Below are 20,798 nucleotides of genomic sequence, written 5' to 3'. Positions count from 1 at the left end.
TGACTCCCTGGATGAAGTTTCTTTAATCTTTTCTCCTGACTTCTCTTTGCTTTTCTTCTGAGCTCTCCTGTCCTCACTTCAAATTGGATGTACTTCATAAAATGATGTCTATGTATTCAGCCATTCTGTTGAATTGAACTTAAATATTGGACAAAGTACATTTTAAGTGTTGTTTAACTAAAAGCTAATGTGAAAATGTTGGAGTATGTACCAATATAAACACATGAAACTTCAGACCATAATCAAATGTGGTTTAAAAAATGACGTCGTGTTCCTTCTAACTAGAAATATTAAAGGATATATATATAATTCACTTTCTGAGTCATGAAGTAATTTAGATTATATTTTATTAGACATTCTTTACCAATTTAAAATACTGCTATTTTTACATGCACAGAGGAAAATCAGTTTGGATAATTATATTTAGGCATTATTAAAATCAACCACAAAATAGAGACACTTTATTGTGTCATTTATCAACATACTTGATATGTATATCTAAAGTGCATTATGTTACAAAAAATATAGAAATTCAGCAGCACCAAGATACATTTACAAAATAAATACATCAATTGACAAAATAAATTATGGTAAATGTGATAATAATTGGATTAGCCTTGGCAAAAAAAAATATTCACAATAATCAATGTGCAGTTTCATATAGCAATGGGGGAGATAGTTTTATTCCAATGCATTTACAGTATTTACAGACAATAAATATTTCTAATACTTCCCATATGTTCACTATTACAGAATCCTGCAATATGTCCTCTGAAGGTCTTTGCTGAAAATTTCAATGCCTCCTGCAAAAAGAAAAGGGAACAGAAAGAAAAGGGGAAATAGGTTAATTCTCCTTACAAATGAGATATAAAATGGAGGGTACAAATTAAGGATCACAGAATTACAATGGATAGAAATTCAGGGACTTCTTGTAAATACCTACTAGTGGGAGGGATCGCTAGGATCCACCTGCCCCTTCCTTTGGAACCTCTTTTACAGGCAGAGTCTTTCATATGCCCAAATGATCAATGTGGTACAGAAGGAGAAAGGGCTTGCATTTCTAATTACACTCTGTCAGAGGCAGGAGACTCTGTGAGAATTTTCCAAAGTGGCCAGTTTGCAAATTTGGGAAGAGGTGGGCCAAATTCGAGAGTTTGGAAATAACGCTAGAGGAGGCTAGGCTGTGCGGTCCATCACCAAATACCCCATACTTAGAAGTTTATTCCCCAGTGTGGCCTGACATAGGTGATCCAAAGCTTGCTCATTCTGCTCAGGTTCTCATTTGGCCAATCTCTCCCTAATTTAATGGGCTAAGGTGAAGGCGAGGTGTATGATCTGGGGTGACTGTTGGAAGGATGCACAATTAAACTGTTTGCTTGATGATTTGATGATCTCTCATCTCTTTAACGGTCCCTAAACACTAATGAATAGAACTAATTTTGTATTTTAATTTTTGAAGGCCAAACTGAGTCTTATTTATCTCTCACTCTGCTGGTTTTTGAAATGGGCCTAGCATTAAACATTGGGAAAGTCGATTTTAAATTAGAGAGTAAGAATCACTTGAGTTAAAGGTACAAAATAGCAGTATTTCACACCACTGTGTTTGTTTTATTATTCAGAGGAAGTTACTTGGGATTGCTACCTTTTTTAACCCTTCTAAACACCGTACTGATAGTATTTTTAAATGGGCTAACAGCTTTTTTTCTGCTTTTCTCTTTCCCTTTCTCTCTTGTATGGTCTACTCCAGTGAGTAGGTATTGGTTCCTAAGGAAGCATCATAGAATGGAATTCATTGCATTAACAGCCAGAGCTGTGGGCAGTTTTACATGGCAGACCTACACGGGTGTAACTCTCTGGACTAAGTTTCTTTCATCTTTGCTACAAAAGAGCAAACTCCTGACAATTTAGGAAGTTTTCTGTGCAGCTTGAAGACAGAAAAGCAAGCTGAGCATTAAGAGTTTTTTTAATGTCTTAAGGAACTGACCTGTTCACCAATAGTTTTGGCTGCAATGGTAAAAAAGCTCTTAATTGCAGAGAAAAGAAGAATTTAAGATTAAAATTTGAAATGGCAGGTAGATGGGGATGGCTATTGTAAATAAAACCCCAAAGATGACTGTAAAACTCAATTATTTGTGTACAAGGCCAATTGTACGATGTTTCTGAACTAAATGGTATATAGTCATCCGAGTTTAAGAATAACACAAGTAAGGAGGGAATGAACAGTCTTTTGAATAATTGATTCCTTAGAAGGAAAGAAAGAAAAAAGGAGTAAACTAAAGGGCCAAGGAAAAGATACTTTAATTATATTTCCCTCTGCCTGGCCAGTTCGCTTGTTATTCTTCCTTCTATTTACCTTTAACAAGGCATGTATGGGAAGAGCCAAGCAAAACATGTATCATGACCTGAAAATATATGTGTATGTTTATTATGTGTGCGTGAGAGAAAGAGAAAGGGGAGACAGTGCTTTAGAGTCCTCGCTCCTTTTTGTATTGAGAAGATTTTATTTCTAGTCTGTTTAATGAGTCCTACTGTATCTGGACATCTCATTAGCAACATCAAAAATTCCAAAATGTAATTTCCAAAATTTAAAGCTATATATTTCCCATTGGTTCATGTGAGGAGGCCAGGTTTAGCTCAGTCATTTCTTTGAAGAAATACTACATCTATTATAATAATGTTCATGCTTGCCTTATCACCAGACCTCTTAATCATCATGTAATTATGCAAATAGACTGAAGAGAGGACATTAACAAACAACTGCTTATAAAACTTGAAAGTAGTTATTCTGAAAAGATTCTGTTTGGATTAGAAACTCCAAATGGAGCAAAGCCCCATTATGTTCTCACCAGCAGACTCCTAAATTTCCCCAATTTTCCCTGCATCTCTGTTGGGCTGTATTGGGAGAGTGCCAACATACAGCTGCCAAACAGAGCTTTCCATGAATGTCCCTTACAACCAGGGAATAGAGAGAATCAGAAACATTCTAGCTTTTTCAGTCCTAAGTCTGGATTTGATTAGGCCACTGCGTAATTTTCACTAGATCTCCTTTAATTCAGGGGTAGTTTTAGGGATAAGAATTGACAAGTGCTGATTTTCATTAATTCTCCAGATACGCAAGAGCATTGCAAATCTTAAATAAATATATAAGACCCATAAAAAGGTATTTATACATTTGTTTTTATGACTCTAATATGTGTGCATATGTGTATTTATATATACACACACACATACAGTAGGACAATAGATAAAAATAGGCTCTGGAAACAAAGTAAAGCCCTTGTATTACTTATAAACATGTACAGTTAGGATCATATCTTAAAATACATTGAATATTACCCCTCATAGCTCCATTACATTTTTGCAGAATAAGTCATTCACTGTGTTAAAGATTTCTCTAGTGCCACTGCCCATTGGTTAATGAAGCTGTACTACTTATCCAATTGTTATTTCATATGCTATTTAATGAATGGTTTTGTCAACTTAATTCAGGTAGAAAAGTGATAGTAAAGAGGTTAAAACTCCCCTTTGAAACCTCACTCTGTAATCCTATCTCTACCAGAGAAAAGGACTGGAGAAGAATGTACTCTTTAAATAAGGTCATTAGTTGCATATGATGCATTTTTGTGTTTCTTACTTTCAAATCCCTCAGAAGTGCTATACTGAAAAGTAAAAACACAAAAGATCCTATCAGTGGGAAGGCACAGAGCAAGAGGCAGCCTAACACAGCACTGGCCTCAGTGCCCAGAAATAAATCCATGTTTTAAATAAATGGATAAATTCAGTTCCAAGTCCTACCCCAGTTTCCAGGACTGCGTCAGGACTTCAGCTGCAGGAGGCCCTAGGTTTCTAGCTTATGAGATGAATACTTGTTGCTTTTATGCCTCACAGAAACATTTACACCCACCTAAGCAGGACAGAACAATTGGAACTAGATAAAAAAGCACCAAAATGTTGTGCTTTATTGAATGTTTACTACATGGCCAGCATTTAACCCTTGTAATCTCATTTAATCTTTACCCAACTCTAGTAGGTTGTTAAATTATCATTCTCCTTTCACAGAAGAGGAAAGTGAATCTCAGAAAGTCCATGTAACCTGCCCAAGGCTATAAATGTTAGTAAGTTCAGACCCAAGGCTTAAACCTAGGATATTCAACTCCTGAATCTGTGAATGTCCTTAGTACCTGTATCTGTGAACTAAGGATAAACAAACCACATACATGTGAAGTTTTATTATTCCTAGATACCCTAGAAAAAATATTTTAACTTGCCAGTGGATGGATTGATATACAAGAAAAACGTATATTCTTCCCAAGCCAATACCTAAAAAATTTTCAGAAATCATGACTTTTCTTCATGACTTGGTAGAAACCAAGGTTAAACTTAATTAAATAAACTTAAAATGTGTTTAAAATTTTTAATTTATTTAGATGAAACTTAAAATTTTAAATAAATTTAAATAAAAATGTGAACGGCTCAGAATTGTTTATGGTAAGATACTGTTCCGTCCTGTTTGTAAATCACATCAAAGGCTTCTATGTTCTCTCTTGAAGTGAAAGAAAAGTAAGAAATGAAAAACAATGAAGAAAATTTGCCAAGGTGTGAAAGTGGGGGAATAAATATACTTCTATAGCAAAGGAAGGAGGTGGTCATGAGCTTCTGAAGGTTGAGTAAGAAATGAAATAATTTAATAGGATGCTAAAGGACTGGCTTTGGGGTTGTGATGGTGGAGAAGGAGACATGGATTTAGTGAACTCCTTGAAAGGCAAGAAGACACTGCTTTGAGGCAGGCGGTATATTCTGAGCCATCTTGGTTTTGTAAGCTTTTAAATTGTGGAGCAATTGACAGAGGGACCATGAGGGAGAAAATTCTAGGGTTCTCCAAGCCAAGGCAGGGGAGCCTCTGCGGCTGAGAGTGCCCAGAAGCTGTTGCCGCGGAAGCCAGTTACCGTAAATTGAGCTCCAGCGACGTCGCGGAGACGTCAGACAGGTGGTCCCCTTCGAGCCCACTCCCAGCCATGCCAGAGTTTTGCCAGGCAGATCGAGTTCGCCGTTTCTTCTTTTCCTGCTCCTTGCGTTTCCCAGGCTTGCCTTTCTTCTTCTTGCCGGGCGTCTTCAGTGGCTGCTCCTTGTATGTCTCTACCTTGTTGGTTTCCTGAGTTAGGTATCTGCCCTCATCGTCCGACCCAAATCGGGAGGGGTGGTTCTTGGTGTTGGGAGCAGGCTTGGAGTTGGGGGAAACCTCCGAGGTAGCTCTGATCTCAGCTGTGTGGATTTCTGCGATCAGGTGGTGAAGGAAGAATCGTCGCCGCAGGTCCTGGATGGACTTCCCCTTGTCGTGGAGGAGCTGGTGCTCAGACACGGCTCTTTTGCTTTAAGGAAGAGACAGCAGGAGAGGAAGAAAACAGGGACATTTTAGTTATTGGTAGCGACCACAACCAAAGGACAGGAAGGCTCCTTAGCGTTCTAGTTGGCCTGATGACAAAGCACCACCTGGAAGAGCAGCAGGCCCGCCAGGCTGGAAGGGAGACTGCGCAGCTTAGGAGGTGCTTGCTCCACGTCCCAGTATGAGACCTGGGGCTCCCTAGGTCTGTGACCTTGGTGACAGCGTGAACATTCACGGGCCTTGGCAGCCTCATCTCTTTAAAAGGAAAGAGTCAGATTCAGAGACGTCTATGCTCTTTTCTCAATTTAAAATATAATGATTGAGTGATTCTCAGAAATGGGCAGATACCACTGTTTTTTAGAGTTGTGTTAGGGAAATAAATCCCCAAGTCCTGGCCTGGCAGATAAAAAGGAGGCTGATTTTATCTGACCTGAGTACTCATCCAGGCACGCCCACATGCGTGTGCATGTACACACTGCTCCCCCAATAGAACTAATGATACTGAATCTCCAAGAACAGCAAACTAAGAATAAAAAGCAAACAAAGGCTGCAGGATGACGTGAGCAGTGAAGCCTTTCTTGGAAACCACCTAAGAGACTGAATTTTAACATGATATTAGACTATGGTTACCAAGAATCTATATTTGAAGGCCAGCTGTCAGAGAGAAAGTGTATGTATTTTTCTGTAAAGTAGTGGGTGGTCTTTTTAAAATGGGTTTCTTTGTGTGTTTAAGTGAGAGCATTCTGTTTCTCTTCTGGGCCAATTTTTTTTTTATTTAGAATTTCAGAGGGCATTATCAGTACTTAATTGAGAAATTCACTACTTGTTCTCTTGGTCTTAAAAATATCTTTAGGAACACATTTGAGCCAATTTTTCTACCTAAACAACATTCCAGTAAAAATATAGTGAAAAAGTAAACTGATTCTCTATCAATCCTTTTAGATGGCACCCTGACTCTTGCTTAGAAGTCCATGCATGTACTCTTTTAATATTCTCTGCATGTATTATTAACCATTCTTAAGAATCACACTCATTAACCATTCATATGCCTGCTACAACTCTGCCTCCCCTAACTCCAGCTTGGACCACTGAATAACCCTTCAAAGTGGTTCCTTTTCAAAAGCATCTGAGGGTATTTCACAGGGCTACCTCCCAAGTATTCTTACCTCCCTGACACGACGGTATCTGGGTCTTGGATTGCCTTCATTATATAACTTTTTTTTAACTCCACAGAGGAAAATGACAGTCATAAGTAGTGTTAGCTTCATCTTATAGACAGAGAGATGAAATGACTTGCCCTTCCTTACCCACACAATGAGAACAGGCAGAGCCAGGGCTCCAGAAACTAGGTCTTCTGATTCTAAAACCCAGATTGCTTTTCAACCCTTTCTCTTGTCGAAGCAGAAGCGCACATCGATGAAGCAAGAAGGGAGGCGCCCAGAGTAGAGCCTGTGGCGGGAACCATGACACTGGGCGAACAGATGGCAATTTACCGGTTTCCTTGGAAGATCAGGTTTATTGCCCCAAGAAGTCCATTTTCATCATCAAAATAAGGAACCAGGGTCCCTAGAGTTTGGATTGTCTGAGAGATTGTCTAGTTACACTGTGAGTCAAAGAAGAGTAAGCCATGGAAATACAGACATTATTTCTCCAGCCCTTACAGCCAGAATGCCAACTTCATTGTAGCATTTTAGTGTGTGGACTGAGTTTGAGCCATGTAACTTGTTCAAAAAAGACATGGCTTAATGGAAAGGAATTTAACAGGGGCCTGGCTTAAACGAGGCATGAAGAAGTCTCTTCCTTTTTGAAGGGGTCACATGTGACTAGATTAAAACTCACTTACTTTTGTTTTGCAATAGTTAGTATTCTGGAAACTTTTAATAATCTACAAATTTGAGGCTTTGGTACAACACATTTATGTCCTTTAGTAAGTTTTAAAGAATAATAGGACTAATATAATTGCATACTTAGTAAGTATTGTAGCTTAATCAGTTACCTTTTAGCAAAATGTCACATTAAAAGAAGCTCTTAACCAGTGATCATTTATAATATGGGGGCTTTTCTTTCTTTCTCAATTCCTGGCAGATAACCACCCCATCTGTATTGCTCTCCAAATGTGTAACACAGCCCATTGTAGCTTAACTTGAAGGCAAAACTTTTAATGGTTGGTCTGTTCTAATCAGGCCCGCATTGCTCATGCCCCTTCTGACTGGCATATATGCCTGTCATCTTGGCCAGCCTGTCAACTGTGAGTCACAGTGCCTTCCTAAGTCAAGCACTGCACTTTCCCAGGATGATTCGCATGGGAAATAAGAGTGGTCATTCTACTCTTCTATTTTATAAAAAGCTACAATACGGTATGACTTTGTCCAGTTTAAAATAGTACATCTCTTGTGAGGTACAAACTTTTTTCTGCCTGGTAGAGGTAATTGTTTTATAGAAAACACAGATCTTCTTCAATGCCACATCTGAAATGTTGTTACATAATTTACTTCACAGTTCAAAGACATCTGCATTTAAAAATTGTGAAGAATGAATTTGTGATTGCATAACTGCATGAGAGGACCAAGTGTGTAATAGTATTTTTTATCATCTACAAGGCATAAGGTCCACGGAGTGTTCTATTTATTTTCAAAATAAGACATGAAATGTCACAAAGATAAATGACTGGCATGTACAAACTAGATGTACATAGGCAGTGAGGAATAAGTCAAACTAAGGAGGCTTTCAGTTTAGATAATTCTGAAATATTTAAGTTGTAAATACAGCCTCTATAATAGTCTGTCACTACATATGTCTGTAAACATTACACAGCACAATGGTTCACACGGTGTTTATTACATATCTAGACACCAACATGGAAAAACAAGTATGTTGCCAGTTTCCCTTGATTATTATAAAAAAAAAAACCAAAAATGGTGGGGGGGTAAGGGAAATGCTTACTACAGAAGACTCAAAATTCAGTCAAAATATAGCTCTTCTGCTTTAAAGGACCATCATGCTCAAGGGAGTTTTTGAGAAAGATTAATTTCTAAGGAGCTATCAAGGAACACAGGGAATAAATGGACTGATGGGAATTCCTCCCCAGCACAGGAAACAGCAGCAGGGTTGTGCTGATGTGAGTCTTCTAGGGAAAGAGTCTGGGGTTGAGAAGAAAAGTTCTGTGGTACATGGGAGAGTCAGGGTTAGGGTGTTAGAGTTAAGATGACTCACCAGAAGTCCCTTCCAACCCAAATGACTCAGTCGAAAGTTATGCTTTTCATTAAATGGAACAGACCCAGTCTGGCTCTCAAGAAAATCAGTCAATGATGTTTTAGGTATGTGAATCTGTTGGGGTTCCCCCTCTAACTTAGACACAAAGGTTGCTACCTGCTCAAAGCCATAAACATCTGGACAAGAATGTTGATTTTCCACTTCCAATTTACTCATGCTCTAGCCCATTAATTAAAATCTTTTGGACTATAACAACTTATAATTGCCACCTCTGCATGGCTTAGGAAGTGTTACGGTTGGTTGTAGCAGTTTCCTCTCTTTTAAAAGCTAGCCCCTAGCTAGAAGAACATCTCGAGCAGTTTTCCTAAGACTTGGTGTGAAAAGTAATTGAGGAGTAATATGGTTTGATTATATGTTAAAGTTTCTTTCAAGAAATAGGCTGATTTAGGGTAATAGTAGACGAATGTTTTGTCTAGCACACAACATGTAATGTTACTTGGCAGCAATGCAAAAATAATGACTTGTTTTTTTAAACTCCATTTGGCTGGAATAATTTGGTGAAACATCTTCATCTACTGATGATTTCAGTCTCCATGAAGAACCATGGCTGTAATGTGATGATGTACTAGCCATTAACTATAAGAATGTTTTGTGGTAGTTTTATAACCATCTGCTGAGAGTGTGAGTGTTTAACTACAATATTATATTTCACCCACAAACAAAACTGTAACAGAGTCTCTGGCTGCTAAATAGTTTCTGATGTGTATTTTGCAAGGTGCAACAAAGAAAGAGTTAAAAATAGCCTTCAGGACATCTTAGTACGATTTTTATGCCTTATCAGTGGATTTAATTATGGTCCATTAACTGTTTCTCAAAAAAGAAAACAGGTATTAAGCACCTTTAGAGAAAAATTGGCCTTGTTCCAAGACAATATTTCTTGGCTAATATTTAAGCATACTTTTAAAAATCCAGTCTTAATCTGTATTTCTAAATGGATTTTAAATAATACAAGTCTCAAAATAAGCAAAAATTCTGAAGACAATTTTCAGAAATGCATCAGCAAAACGTTGAAGAATACAATGCAGCTTTATCTTCAGTACAATGTCCTACACAATTTGCCTTAGGAGATTTGTAATAGATTTTCATTTTGTTGCCAAGGTTCAGACATGTCTAAAGTAATTTCATTTAAAGATTTTCTGCTCTAATAATAATGGACCAAGGGCACATATTAAATAGTTGCCTTTTTTTGTACACCCTTGGGAATTTACAAGGAAGCACCATGAATTTGATTGTAAATATTGGACATTGCTATTTTTATTGTTAGTGTGAAAGCTCCTTAATTCCTTCTCCAGAGGCAAACTCTTCTCAGTTCTCAAGCTTTAGCTTTATGGTTTCCCATTCTGAACAGAATCTGCAGCTTAAAGATAACCCAATTGGTATTGCATACATTGACAAACTGCTAGGTCCAACAGATAAGATAATGTTACTCTGCCACTCTTCCAACTTTTCAGTCGTATGACCTATTGATATTTCTCTGATGTGCTTAAGCATATGGCTATTTCAAAATCACAACTGTCCTTAAAAGAATCACCAAATGAGATTGCCAAAATATAAGCTTTCTGTCTACAGTGCAAATAGCTGGCTTCGGATTAAAGAACTGTTAGCAATAACTCCAAGAAAATGTGTATTTTCTTGGAATATTCATTTTGGAATCAAGCACACTAGCGTTCCTGAACTGTATCAATACGAACGCTGGAGTTGTGCCATTGCAAAGTTGTTACTTTATTATATAATACGCCTTCATTATGTAATGTGGTCCATTTTATATGCTTAAAATTATGTCATTCATAATAAAATTAGACGTAAGGTTTTTGCTTTTCAGACACAAACTGCCACCCACATTCAGCATGTATACACGCGTACGCACACCTATGTGGCCTGAATCCCTCGGCTTCCTCCGAGTTACATACCTCTTGCAATCCTAAGGGTTACAAATCCTCCCCAGGTCCTGAAAATCGCTTCTTTTCTTTCACTGGAGGCAGAGGATCTTTGCTTAGAGGAGATTCTGTGAAAAGCTTCCATTTATGGAAACTCACGCAAACTTTGCCTGTTGCCTGAGGTCTCCCGTTGGGGTTCACTCAGTTCTCCAGCCCGGTTAGAGGACAGCGGCTCAGCCCCCGGCAGGGAGCCCGTTCTCCGGATCTCCAACCCGGGCGAGGAGCGCCTGTGACCGCCGCGAGCCCTCGCTCGGCAGCGCCCCAGCCTGGCGGCCTCCCCCTCTGGCCTCCCAAGCCCGCGCCCGGCGCCCTGGGGAGGGCAGGGCACTTACAGCCGGCGGCCGAGCTCCTCCACCGAGCGCCCGCAGGAGGGCACCGAGTAGCTCAGCAGGAACACCGCGACGCTCCACTGCCGAACCAGCCTCCGCAGCATCGTATCCTCTCGCTCCCGGAACCTGCAACAGAGTGGAAAGGGGGCCGGTGTCAGTCCGGAATCTCCGTCACCCCGCACGGCACCGCTCCCCCTTTAGCCTGCTCTCAAACTGCGTCCGCAATCAAGGGCATCTCCCAAGTTGCAAAGAAAAAAAAGAAAAAGAAAAAGAAAAACTTTCTCTTGGAGCCGTTCAGCACTTACTTATTTAGGAACCAACTACTCCAACTGTGCTTTTTCCAAACCACACAGGCTAAAAGGGACCGAAAAGGAGGGGAAAAATCAGAGGCGCTTCCTCTGATTTAGTAACAAAAATGAAATGGCTTTATCTATGCATCAGTGAGAGCCACGAGCTGACATGTCTAATCTGGCCGGCCGTTCTCCTGGGTTCGGGGAGCGGGGCTAACCCCTTCCTAAAAAGAGAAGCAAGCTCCCCCCTCTGAAGTCAGCTTCTTCGCGAACTCGGCCGTCTGGTTTCAGGGGCGCTTGCAGAGACCCGCATATATATACATAGCCGCCTGTCTACCTCCTCGGGTGGGCTGGTTGCTTCCGGAAAGTTGATTCCACACACCCTGAGAACAAGTTTCAAGTGCGTGTGCCGTCCTTCAGGAGGGCCAGGTGGCCGCGAGGGCGGGTCAAGAGCGGCGCGGAGGGCGGCAGGGCGGCAGGGCCCCGCTTCACGGGCGCGGAGGCATGCCGGCCGCGCGGCGCAGGTTGGAGGCGAGCTGAGAGCCCCGCAGAGGAATGTTCACACGCTCCCAGGCAAACCTGCCGGGGAAGTGAGCGAGTCGCAAAGAGGTGGCGCCCTAGGAACGCGCGCAGGGCGAGCAGGGCGCGGGCTGGCGGGGGCGGCGGCGCGCGGCCCGAGCGCGGGGAGCCCCGAGCCGGGCAGGCGCGGCGAGTGGCGGAGCGCCCTGGCCTCCCGCCCCGCTGCCCCGCGCGCGGCCGAGCCCCACCCCAGAGCCCGGGGCCGGGGGCGTGGACGTCTCCGCGCGCTCCCGCCGGGTCCTGCGGCCGAGGACTGCGCGGCGGGTCTGGGCGCCGAGGCCCCCCGAGGGCGAGCGGCCGGCCCCGGCTGTCCCGGTCCCCGCGCGCCGCAGCAGCCGCGCCCGGGCGGCCCGGCAAGGCGGAGGCCAAGGAGCCGGGGCAGAGGAGCGCGGGCGCCCGGGATCCTCCGCGCGGAGGTCGCGGGCCATTCGCCGGTGGCTGTAAGGGGCCTTCAGCCCGCCCGGGAGCTCGGGGAGCGGGACAGGAACCCTCCTCCCTGAGCTCCTGCGTGGGGCGACCTGAGTGGGGAGCATCGGCTAGGGAAGTGGGGGGGGCATCCTTTGCTTAAAAGAGTAAAAGCGGTTCCAGACTTCAGGTCGAGATTGCATTTGCTGCTGTCTCAGAACAGCTGAGGACATCTGGACCCCGTCCAAGAACACCCCGCGCGCACCGACGGAGACCCCCTCGGGAACTGCGGAGGGGCCGCCACTCCTGCGGAGCGCACGCGGCTGTTTGCCCGCCCGCTGGAAGCTCACCGCCCTTTCCGCGACAACCTACTCGGTCGCCCTCCCTCCCCCAGGCCCTTGTTACATATTCTGGAACGACTCCTTGTCGCTTCAGCCTGCAGATGCAGCGGAACTACCGCTGTGTGCGGCGCTGCCTCGGAGAAGCGAAGGGAAAGCAGGGGCTTCTTCCCAAAGCGGTTGGGCGGGGAAGGAAGACTGTTGTGAATTACTGGGCAGTATCATCTGGGAAAGCATTGCGGCGGATGTGAGCGCCCGCCCAGCCGGCTCCTCTATCTTTCTGAAATGAACGCGGGTGGTTGGGAACCATTCAAGGGATGTTTGTCTTCTAGAGAGACAATCCTTTCGGTAGGTTTGAATACTTCCTAGGAGGCCGGTGTGATTTAGAGATTTGAGATGATTACGGAAACCTGACCTTTATCAAGCCTGGCTTTCTGGCTGATGCTCCACAGATTCCACTCGGGGTGGGTGAAATAGCGCCCTCTCACCGACCCTCGCTCATTTCAGCTCCCCTTTGCCTTCGCTTAGTTAACATGTGCTGCTGACTTTGGGTGGAGGTCACCTCTTCTCAAAAGCTCCTATCTCCCTCATAGGATTACTTTAACCTCCATACTTTAAAAAACTTGGCTTCCTCCTACTAAAAAAAAAAAAAAAAAAAAAAAAGGCTGGGAATTTCCACAACTTCTCTTGAACGTTTAAGAATTTCTAAATGTTAGACCTGTTTGTATGGCATGAAAAGACAGTATCAACCTTCAGAAATGTCAACCTTTGAACCTCTAACACTTTCTGATTTATAATAAATTCTTGCCAAAGAGCCTTAATGCAATAGTTAGTTCTGAAGGGGGAAATCTGTAAAAGAGTAAATCACAAATGAGCCTTTTAATTCTTGCAAGTTGTTTCACATTAAAATGATAATATTTGCTTCCACAATAAAAAGCCCAAAGGTACTTAGCCAAGTTTCAAACTACCCCGGCTTTAAAATATCAACCGTCCCTAATGAATGGTTAAAACAAAAATCAGACTGAAAAGATTAAATCACTTCTTCTGTAAATAAATCCATTATATTCTCAGAACATTATAAATTAAAACTGGCATCAGTGGACTGCTTTATGTTGCTTTTTCTACTAATTAAACCATATTGACCACCTGCTCTTTCCCTCCTTTCTTTTTCCCCCACACACTTTTCTGGTGTTAATGGCAAAACATCTATCATATATTTTTAGAGTTTCCTCTCCTCCACAAAAAGAGAAAATATATAGACACAGGAAAAGTAAATAATCTTTATATACTTGGAATACTGAAGTTTTCTCATAATCTAATATTCACCTTTTCCTTGATTTACAGTCTTTTCTGCTCTTCTGGCCAAAGGGGGGAGATCTTCTCAGCTTTCTATTCCAGAAATAATTTTTTTGTTGTTCTTCAAAAAGGTCTTGGATGAATAAAAACTTCCTGTAGTATTAGAAAGCAGGCACCTCTTTTAAGCTGTGGAAATTCTCCTCAATATATACCCAGGACCCTACTTTTTGCCTTTCTGAAAAGGGTATTTTCTGACATAATCTAGTTCCCAGTATAACTGAGTAACCTCCATGATAATGCTGAGGACACATGACTGCAAATGAGATGACTCCACATTAGGCTTTTTTTTTTTTTAAGGTTTAGGAATAGAACAAGTGCCAATTGAGATTGAATGTTTGCTTAGGCCTTGCTATCACATCAATGCACCTTAGCAAACAGGATTTGAAGGCCTGTCTTTAATGTGAAGTATTTCCACATGAAGACAGTTTAGCATTGTGAGATCTACACCTACACAAATGCCTAGCCCATGAGCAAGCCCCAGACCTCCATTTTCTCCCCAATGGTGGCATTATACCTAAGTTTTAAAAAGAGATGTTCTAAATTTTTAAGAACACTTTTACTGTAAAATCCATGTTTAAAATAACCAGTTGATGTATATCTCCAAGAATATCTCCTTTTTCAATTTAGAAAAGAAAACCCTAACATTTATATTTTCTTTTTTCATCTTTCTCCCTTTTCCCATAAGCTCAAACAACAAGCAAACATACAAACTAAAAAAAAGTACCTATGGCTCTTTAAACTGTGCACCTGGGCTCAGAAATTATCTCAGCTCATTGCCAATAAGCATCCAGACTTAACATTTGGCAATCGGTAGCTCCAAGCTATATTTCTAAAATCCCATGAAACCAAACACTAAACTCATCCCTTTTCTTCTCTGGACTTTCTCTTTGTTTCCATAAAGAAATCTGCCTCATTAGCTCAAGTAAAGTTATTATCTGATTCCATTAAATGCTGTTCGAATCACTTGCTTGGATTGAGTCTTGAGAGGAGGGTTTGCCAAACTGACCTCATAGTAGCAAAAAAGGGGATGCCTTTAAATCCTAGGTAGGAATAGGAAAGGGTGTGTTTTGTTATTAAATCTTTCTGTAGTTAAGTAAGGATAAGATTCAAATGGGGGATGTCTTCTCCAGGAATGGGACTGGCTCAGAGAGAAAGTATCTAGACTTGCCCCAAGCAGATGGGATTCTCTTACTGGAAAAGTGCTCACGCCATCCTCACCCTTCCTTACTTCTTGGGCAATGTTTGGCTTTCTCCCTAAGGGACGGGAAAGTCCAGTGGTGAGGCAGTTTGCCCCTGAGGGCCCAGCCATGGTGAGATGAGGAGGTCTTTAGGAAACAGGGGTCTCTAGAGGCTTGTTCTCAAGGTCAAACACTTGTGAACCTCCTCAGCCCATGACCATCAAAACACGTTTGAGAAGGAGCCTTCTGGCCAGGGATGGAGTGTGTGTGTGTGTGTGTGGCAGGGATGGATGATGTGTGGTGCACAAGCCCTTATCTGGACCAAGGCCTGCCGGATGCCCTTGGTGGGCCGAGTTCTTGGCTCCCGGAAGCAGGCAGCCCTGGACTTGTGCGAGACCACAGGGGGAGTTCCAAGTCCACCTGGCTCAGAGGACAACCTCTCAGCCTGAAACTGATCTCAGGCGGTGCCACACAGCCTTTCTGGCCGGCGCCCAGCTCCCCGGTGAGCAGAAGAATTGCCCTTTCTTAAAATGTGAGCCCTGCAGTCTGGAAGGCACTGCCTTCCTTCAAGAACTAAGGGGTCGCTGGGACCTGGGAAGCGGTTTGCTTCCCCAGCACCATTTTCCCCTGCTGCAAAACCGGCCGGCTTGCAGCCTCTCCCCAGGGCAGTACACGACCTAGGGTCCCCGTTCTGAGGTTGTGATTACGGTGTCTGCGGGCCCTGCCTGCCTTTCCTGGGATTCTTGCCAGAGCTAAGGCCAACGCCTGCCCTCGCTCTCTGGGTTCCCTCGCCTGGCGGCGCGCCGGCTGCAGCAAGTGGGTGGGGGCGGTAGCTGGGGGGCGTGGATCTACCAGGGCAGGGGTCTAACATGTTGGAAGTGGTCTGAGCACGACTGGACCATCCTTATCAGCCCCCCACCTCCAGCTCCAGAGTTAGGTCGCCCACTGCGGTTACGATCCCCGAGGAGCCCGCGGGCTTCGGGGAAGTTCAAAGGACTGGGAGTTACTGGCGGCACTAACTCCGTCCCTGGGCTCCCGGGCTGCTCTCCCTGGGAATCCGGGCGCTGGGTTGCCGCACAGAATCCGCTCGGCCCGGGCGGTAGAACCCGAGCCTTGGCGCTCGGCCGCGTCCCGTCGGGTTTGGTGCGTGGCTGGGCACCGCGGTGCAGTCGCTGGCCCGCCGGCCTCCTGCTCCCCGAGGGCCCGGCTTCCGGCTGCGGAGGGTGGAAGCTTTCGGGAGCAGAGTGACCCGAGGACGGGGACTGAAAGCGCGCGCAAACTTCCTCCGAGCGGGGCTCTTCCCTTACTTCTCCCTTTTATGCGGTTTGACACAAACTTGACTCGAGTCCCCAGCAGCCCGGGGACGCTCAATCCCAAGGGGGTGGAGATGGGGAAGAAGGGTGGGGCAGGTGCGCCGCGCCTCCCGGTGCCGTGGTGGTCCGGGGCCCGGCCGGGGGAGCGCGTGGCGTGCAGCCCAGGACCCGTCTGCTTTATTTCATTTAACACGGTTGGCGAAGTCAAGGCGGGGCGAGGGGCTGAGGGCGAGGGGGACAGGAAGGGACGGGGACCGATGTTCTCTCTGCCCACGCTCTCCGTCTGATTCTCAGAGTCCGGTGGCACCTTAAAGGATTTTTGTGAGGGCACAGAGACTGTTACTAGTTCTTGAAGCGCATTACTCTGTCCACATGCAGCTGCTCAGTGGCCTGGCTGCAGCGGCGATCTCGCGGGCGCGCACCGTGGAACCCATGGCGTGTGTCCGGGGCGGACGCGTCCGCCGCGCTGGGGGCTCCCGCGGAGCTTGCGAACAGCGCGGAGCGGGCCGGGGAAGCCAGTGAGCTGTCCATGGTGGTTGAGCCTCCCTGACGTGCGTGTGCGGGCCGTCCTGGCAAAGCGCGGCCCCCGCCCGCCCGCGGCCGCGACGCCCTCGCTCCGAGCCTGCCCGGAGACCGAGCCGGGTGCGCGGGGCACGAGGCTGGACGTGTTCGTTTGCACAACTCAGGGATGCGCGTCCACAGAGACAGAATTCCAGAGACAGACGGAAAAAAGCTCTCAAGTCCAAAATGGGGGTGACCTTTTAGCCCCTGTCTGAAGGTGTTCCTCCCCCTCTGGCAACATTTTACGTGCTTTGAGGACCACTGGTCCACCCAACAACCTACCTCCCTTCTGTATTCTAAGGTTCTATTCTCAAAGGACCGAGAAAACAAGCTGATAATATTGTTGGGCTCCTCATAATTCTTAAAAGCATGCATGAACTGACTATTGCTTTTGTATGGTGTGGTGTCGCTATGGTAACTTCCACACGCCGCTTTTATCCCATGGGAAAAGTTGCTGGAAGATGGTCAGGTGTCTCAGGAATCTCAGCAGTTTTCCTTTCCCTGGGGGCTGTAGTCCTTTGTAGAATCTTGTTCAGAGGAGGGACTTATTGTTCATCAGAGCCCTGAGCAGTGTCTCACTGCTACCCTTCGCAAAGGGGGAAGCAAAGAAATCGGCAAGTAATAGTGTAATATTGTAGGTCCAGTCTTTGTGAAATATGGTTCTGCCCAGTTCTTGTGACATGTCCTTATGATGAAGTGCTTATGAACTGAATTAATCTCTTGGGTATGTTTAAAGCAAAGAATGTTTTACCTTTTATATGATCACATTTTACCTTTGTCTTTTAGATTCTCTTGGCAATTTCCCCCCCTACTTATCTCTAGGAGATATCCCATTCCATCCTATTTGTCTGAATAACAAATTCCCTTAAATACTATGAAAAAAAACTACAAAATATTGTGAACATTTATAACTCTTATTTGAGTTTTGTGCCTTTACTTATGGGAGCACACCTAATTAACAGCCAGAACCCTTTATGTACCAGAACAGTTTATATATTTCCATACAAGACGTCAGGTTGGAATACACTGCTTGTTGTTTCCATCCTTCTTTCTTACTGTGGTGTGGTACTTTTTAAAAAAAGGGGTGTATGTGTGCTTATAAACAACTTTGGGATGCCTAATATAAAGTAAAAAGTATATGATCCTATAATTTTTCATAGTTCTCTGTTTCTAGGCTTATAAAATAAAAATAATAAGGAAAAATGGAATATTTCTGCATAATTTTCTAAATATTTTCCCAAGTCAATAAAACTGATAGAAAACACTTTACTTTCCCTTTCTCTATTTATAAAAATTAATGAAATAAGATTTGAATATGTACTCTGTTCCCTGAAAAGTATGAAATAAACTGGCATATTATTATTATGCTGCAATTTTAAAGTTTTGTTCTATGAACTCTTCAGAGCTAGTGTTTGCTTATACATCTCTGTATTCTCCTTTCTATGAAAGGAGAAAAAATAAAATGACAAATAAATTCTATACTTTTATCCTTTATGTGCTTATATAACTTAGGGAGCTTCCTTTTTGTTCCTTCTCCGTTGGTAGCTTAACATTTTCCTCTTTCCTGTGGTGATACCTGCAGAGAGTTTTCTCGATAATCTTCTCAGTAAAGTTCATCTAATTTCCTTCAGTTTTTTATTTTTAAAAAGTTTGTTTTCCCTATCTGCTTGTTTATTAGATTTTTAAGATCTCATTCTTTTATCCATTAAATTTGATAAATTTATTAGGGAGAGTATTAATTCTTCCTACTAGCAGTTATGTTAAAGCTGTTAGACATTTTTTTCAGCTTTTAAGAGGAAAGAAATCAACTGGTATAACTATGAGTCAGAAATTTTAAAAAAAGGAAAACCCAGCGGTCTCTTATTTGTGTCCTGCTTCTCTTCCCAATGTGCCTAGAACTTCAGTGAGCCCAGGGTGGGCCTTATGAAGGTATCTGTGGACTCAAACGGAATTGAGGTTCTTTCTACCTACATTTTTGAGAAATGAAAGCCTATTTTTAAATATTTTAGACTTGTTCTCCATCTTTTAGGTCTGTTTTCCATATGTAAAGCTCTTTGATCTGTTGCTGGGAGCCTTTCATAAAGCCTACTCTTTCAAAAATTAAGGTAGATTTGGGGGGCATCGGGTTTCTCATTCAGTCTCAAAAGTCTGTTTCCCTAATGCTCAGTGTTTGGTATTACAAGCTCTCCTGAAGACATTTCCCCTTTCATTTCATTTGTGCTTCACTTCCAAGAGGCTGGGAAATGAGGGGGGAAATGTGAACTCCTGATGCGTCATAATATATTATGAGAGATCAATTACTATGTGGGAGTACTTATGTTAAGAAAATTTAAGCTGACCTGAGCAGAATTTTGTTGTACTTTGCTCCCTTACTTTTCATCCTGCTAAGGTGTTAATTAGACGTAGAACTGCCAAGATACTTGTAATGGCTAAAAAAAGGAAGTGCTTTTTGCGGAAAGGATAAAAAATTTTTTTTTGTCCTATAAACACAGGTCATATTCCTTGTAAAGCCATTCTTAACAGGCAAAAATGTACATGTCGATAGCAGTTAAATTGCTCTATAAAAGACCTATGATGGCCTTAAATGGGGCAGCAACTCAAGTAAGGTTGATAGGGTTCCAAAATTCCAAAAACACCTCATTTTAAAAGCGTTTCATTGTCAAGGTTTACCAGGATGTACTTGTAGGTCTGTAATACAATCTGGGCACCACATTCACATATATCCCTCATCTCATTCCAACCCCAGTGTGGTAAAACCTAAGAGTCACAGGATCAAGGAGAGTCTGAGGATCTGTAGGGAAAGGGCTGTGTAAGTACCATGAGGACAGATATTTAAGATCTTCCCCAGTCCTCAAAACAGTTGAGAAGGTAGCTTTTGCTAAGTAGAGCAAAGTTTTTCCAGGTCTATCGCTGGAGCTGTGGACATAATTAATGATTTCATTCGGAGCCTGAAAGAAGGCACTTGTATTCCCTCTGGCATGGGCACGCCAAGTTCATGTCCAAACTCTCATACTTTGGGTAGATTTTAGCTAACAAGACTGTTGGTCCTCTTGTTGCACACCCAAAATTTGAGAACCAAATATTATATTAGGCTATGATACTTCTCAGCCTCGAGGAGGTTAACCCATCCTAAATATATAAACAGCCACCATTATCTAAAGATGGAGTACATTCTGGTGAGAGATTCATTACTCCTAGGTCAAAGTGGGAAAACCAAAAACCATAGAACATCCCAACCACCGCCAAATACACAGCAAACTACTTTAAACATCACTATTTCCCCCTAAACCTTATATGCAAACATTTTCTTGTCCCATTTTACTTAACCTATGAGGTTAATAGCAATCCTTGAAAATTAATTATAGTACTGAAAATACTTTAATAACATTTCTGCTAAAAATAAACTGGAGGCAAAGTAGCGCCCTGTATTCATGATTGCTGGCATCTGGATTCTATTTCTGTTTGAGTTTTGTTTGGTTCCCAGAGAGTCATTCGCAGTCATCACAGGCTTCCTGTTCTCCAGTGGGAGAACTTGTCTTGATGAACCATGTATTTTTCAGCTGAAGGCTGCACTTTTCTACATTAGGAGATGTGGAAATGGGAGAATGAAATACACATCAGGTGTCATCCAAGCACACTGAAACCTGAAGAGCACCCTTTAGCACCTAACTTATCCAGAATCCAGTGGTAACTAACAACAAAGAAATCACTCCTTCTTAGACCCTTGTAGACTGAAGTAGGAAAGAAACAAGAACTGGAAAGAAAGAAGAGAAAGGGATGATAGAAGGAAAGGAAGGGAGGGGTAGAATGGAAGGAAGAAGGAACTAAAGGAAGGGCTTCTTTATCAATGAGGACA

At 43.2% G+C, this 20,798-nt stretch overlaps 1 protein-coding gene across 3 annotated transcripts; it reads right to left on the bottom strand.

Moving 5' to 3' along the window:
• Nucleotides 1–330: 330 nt before the first annotated feature.
• On the bottom strand, nucleotides 331–11,846 carry PTHLH (parathyroid hormone like hormone). Of its 3 annotated transcripts, none has more exons than XM_017651130.3 (4): nucleotides 11,550–11,846; nucleotides 10,926–11,048; nucleotides 4,947–5,369; nucleotides 331–803 (listed from the first exon to the last, which is right to left on the bottom strand). In XM_017651130.3, the coding sequence occupies exons 2-4, from the start codon at nucleotides 11,024–11,026 to the stop codon at nucleotides 794–796; spliced, it is 534 nt and encodes a 177-aa protein (XP_017506619.1). In that variant the 5' UTR covers nucleotides 11,027–11,048; nucleotides 11,550–11,846; the 3' UTR covers nucleotides 331–793. The 3 variants fall into 3 exon arrangements, with proteins under 3 accessions (XP_017506619.1, XP_017506621.1, XP_017506620.1); XM_017651132.3 differs by having other exon boundaries at nucleotides 11,595–11,846; XM_017651131.3 differs by lacking the exon at nucleotides 11,550–11,846 and adding an exon at nucleotides 11,228–11,520.
• Nucleotides 11,847–20,798: the final 8,952 nt, after the last annotated feature.

The sequence above is a fragment of the Manis javanica genome, chromosome 15 (assembly GCF_040802235.1).
Source record: "Manis javanica isolate MJ-LG chromosome 15, MJ_LKY, whole genome shotgun sequence".
Taxonomy (NCBI): domain Eukaryota; kingdom Metazoa; phylum Chordata; class Mammalia; order Pholidota; family Manidae; genus Manis; species Manis javanica.
This window is presented reverse-complemented; position numbering and strand designations above follow the sequence as displayed.

Bases quoted from the DNA above. Each gene is read 5' to 3' on its own strand.
- PTHLH (XM_017651130.3), bottom strand. From the start codon at position 11,026: ATGCTGCGGAGGCTGGTTCGGCAGTGGAGCGTCGCGGTGTTCCTGCTG. The intron at 5,370-10,925 runs GTAAGTGCCCTG...TCTTCCTTAAAG, and splicing joins GAGGAGCTCGGCCGCCGGCT to CAAAAGAGCCGTGTCTGAGC.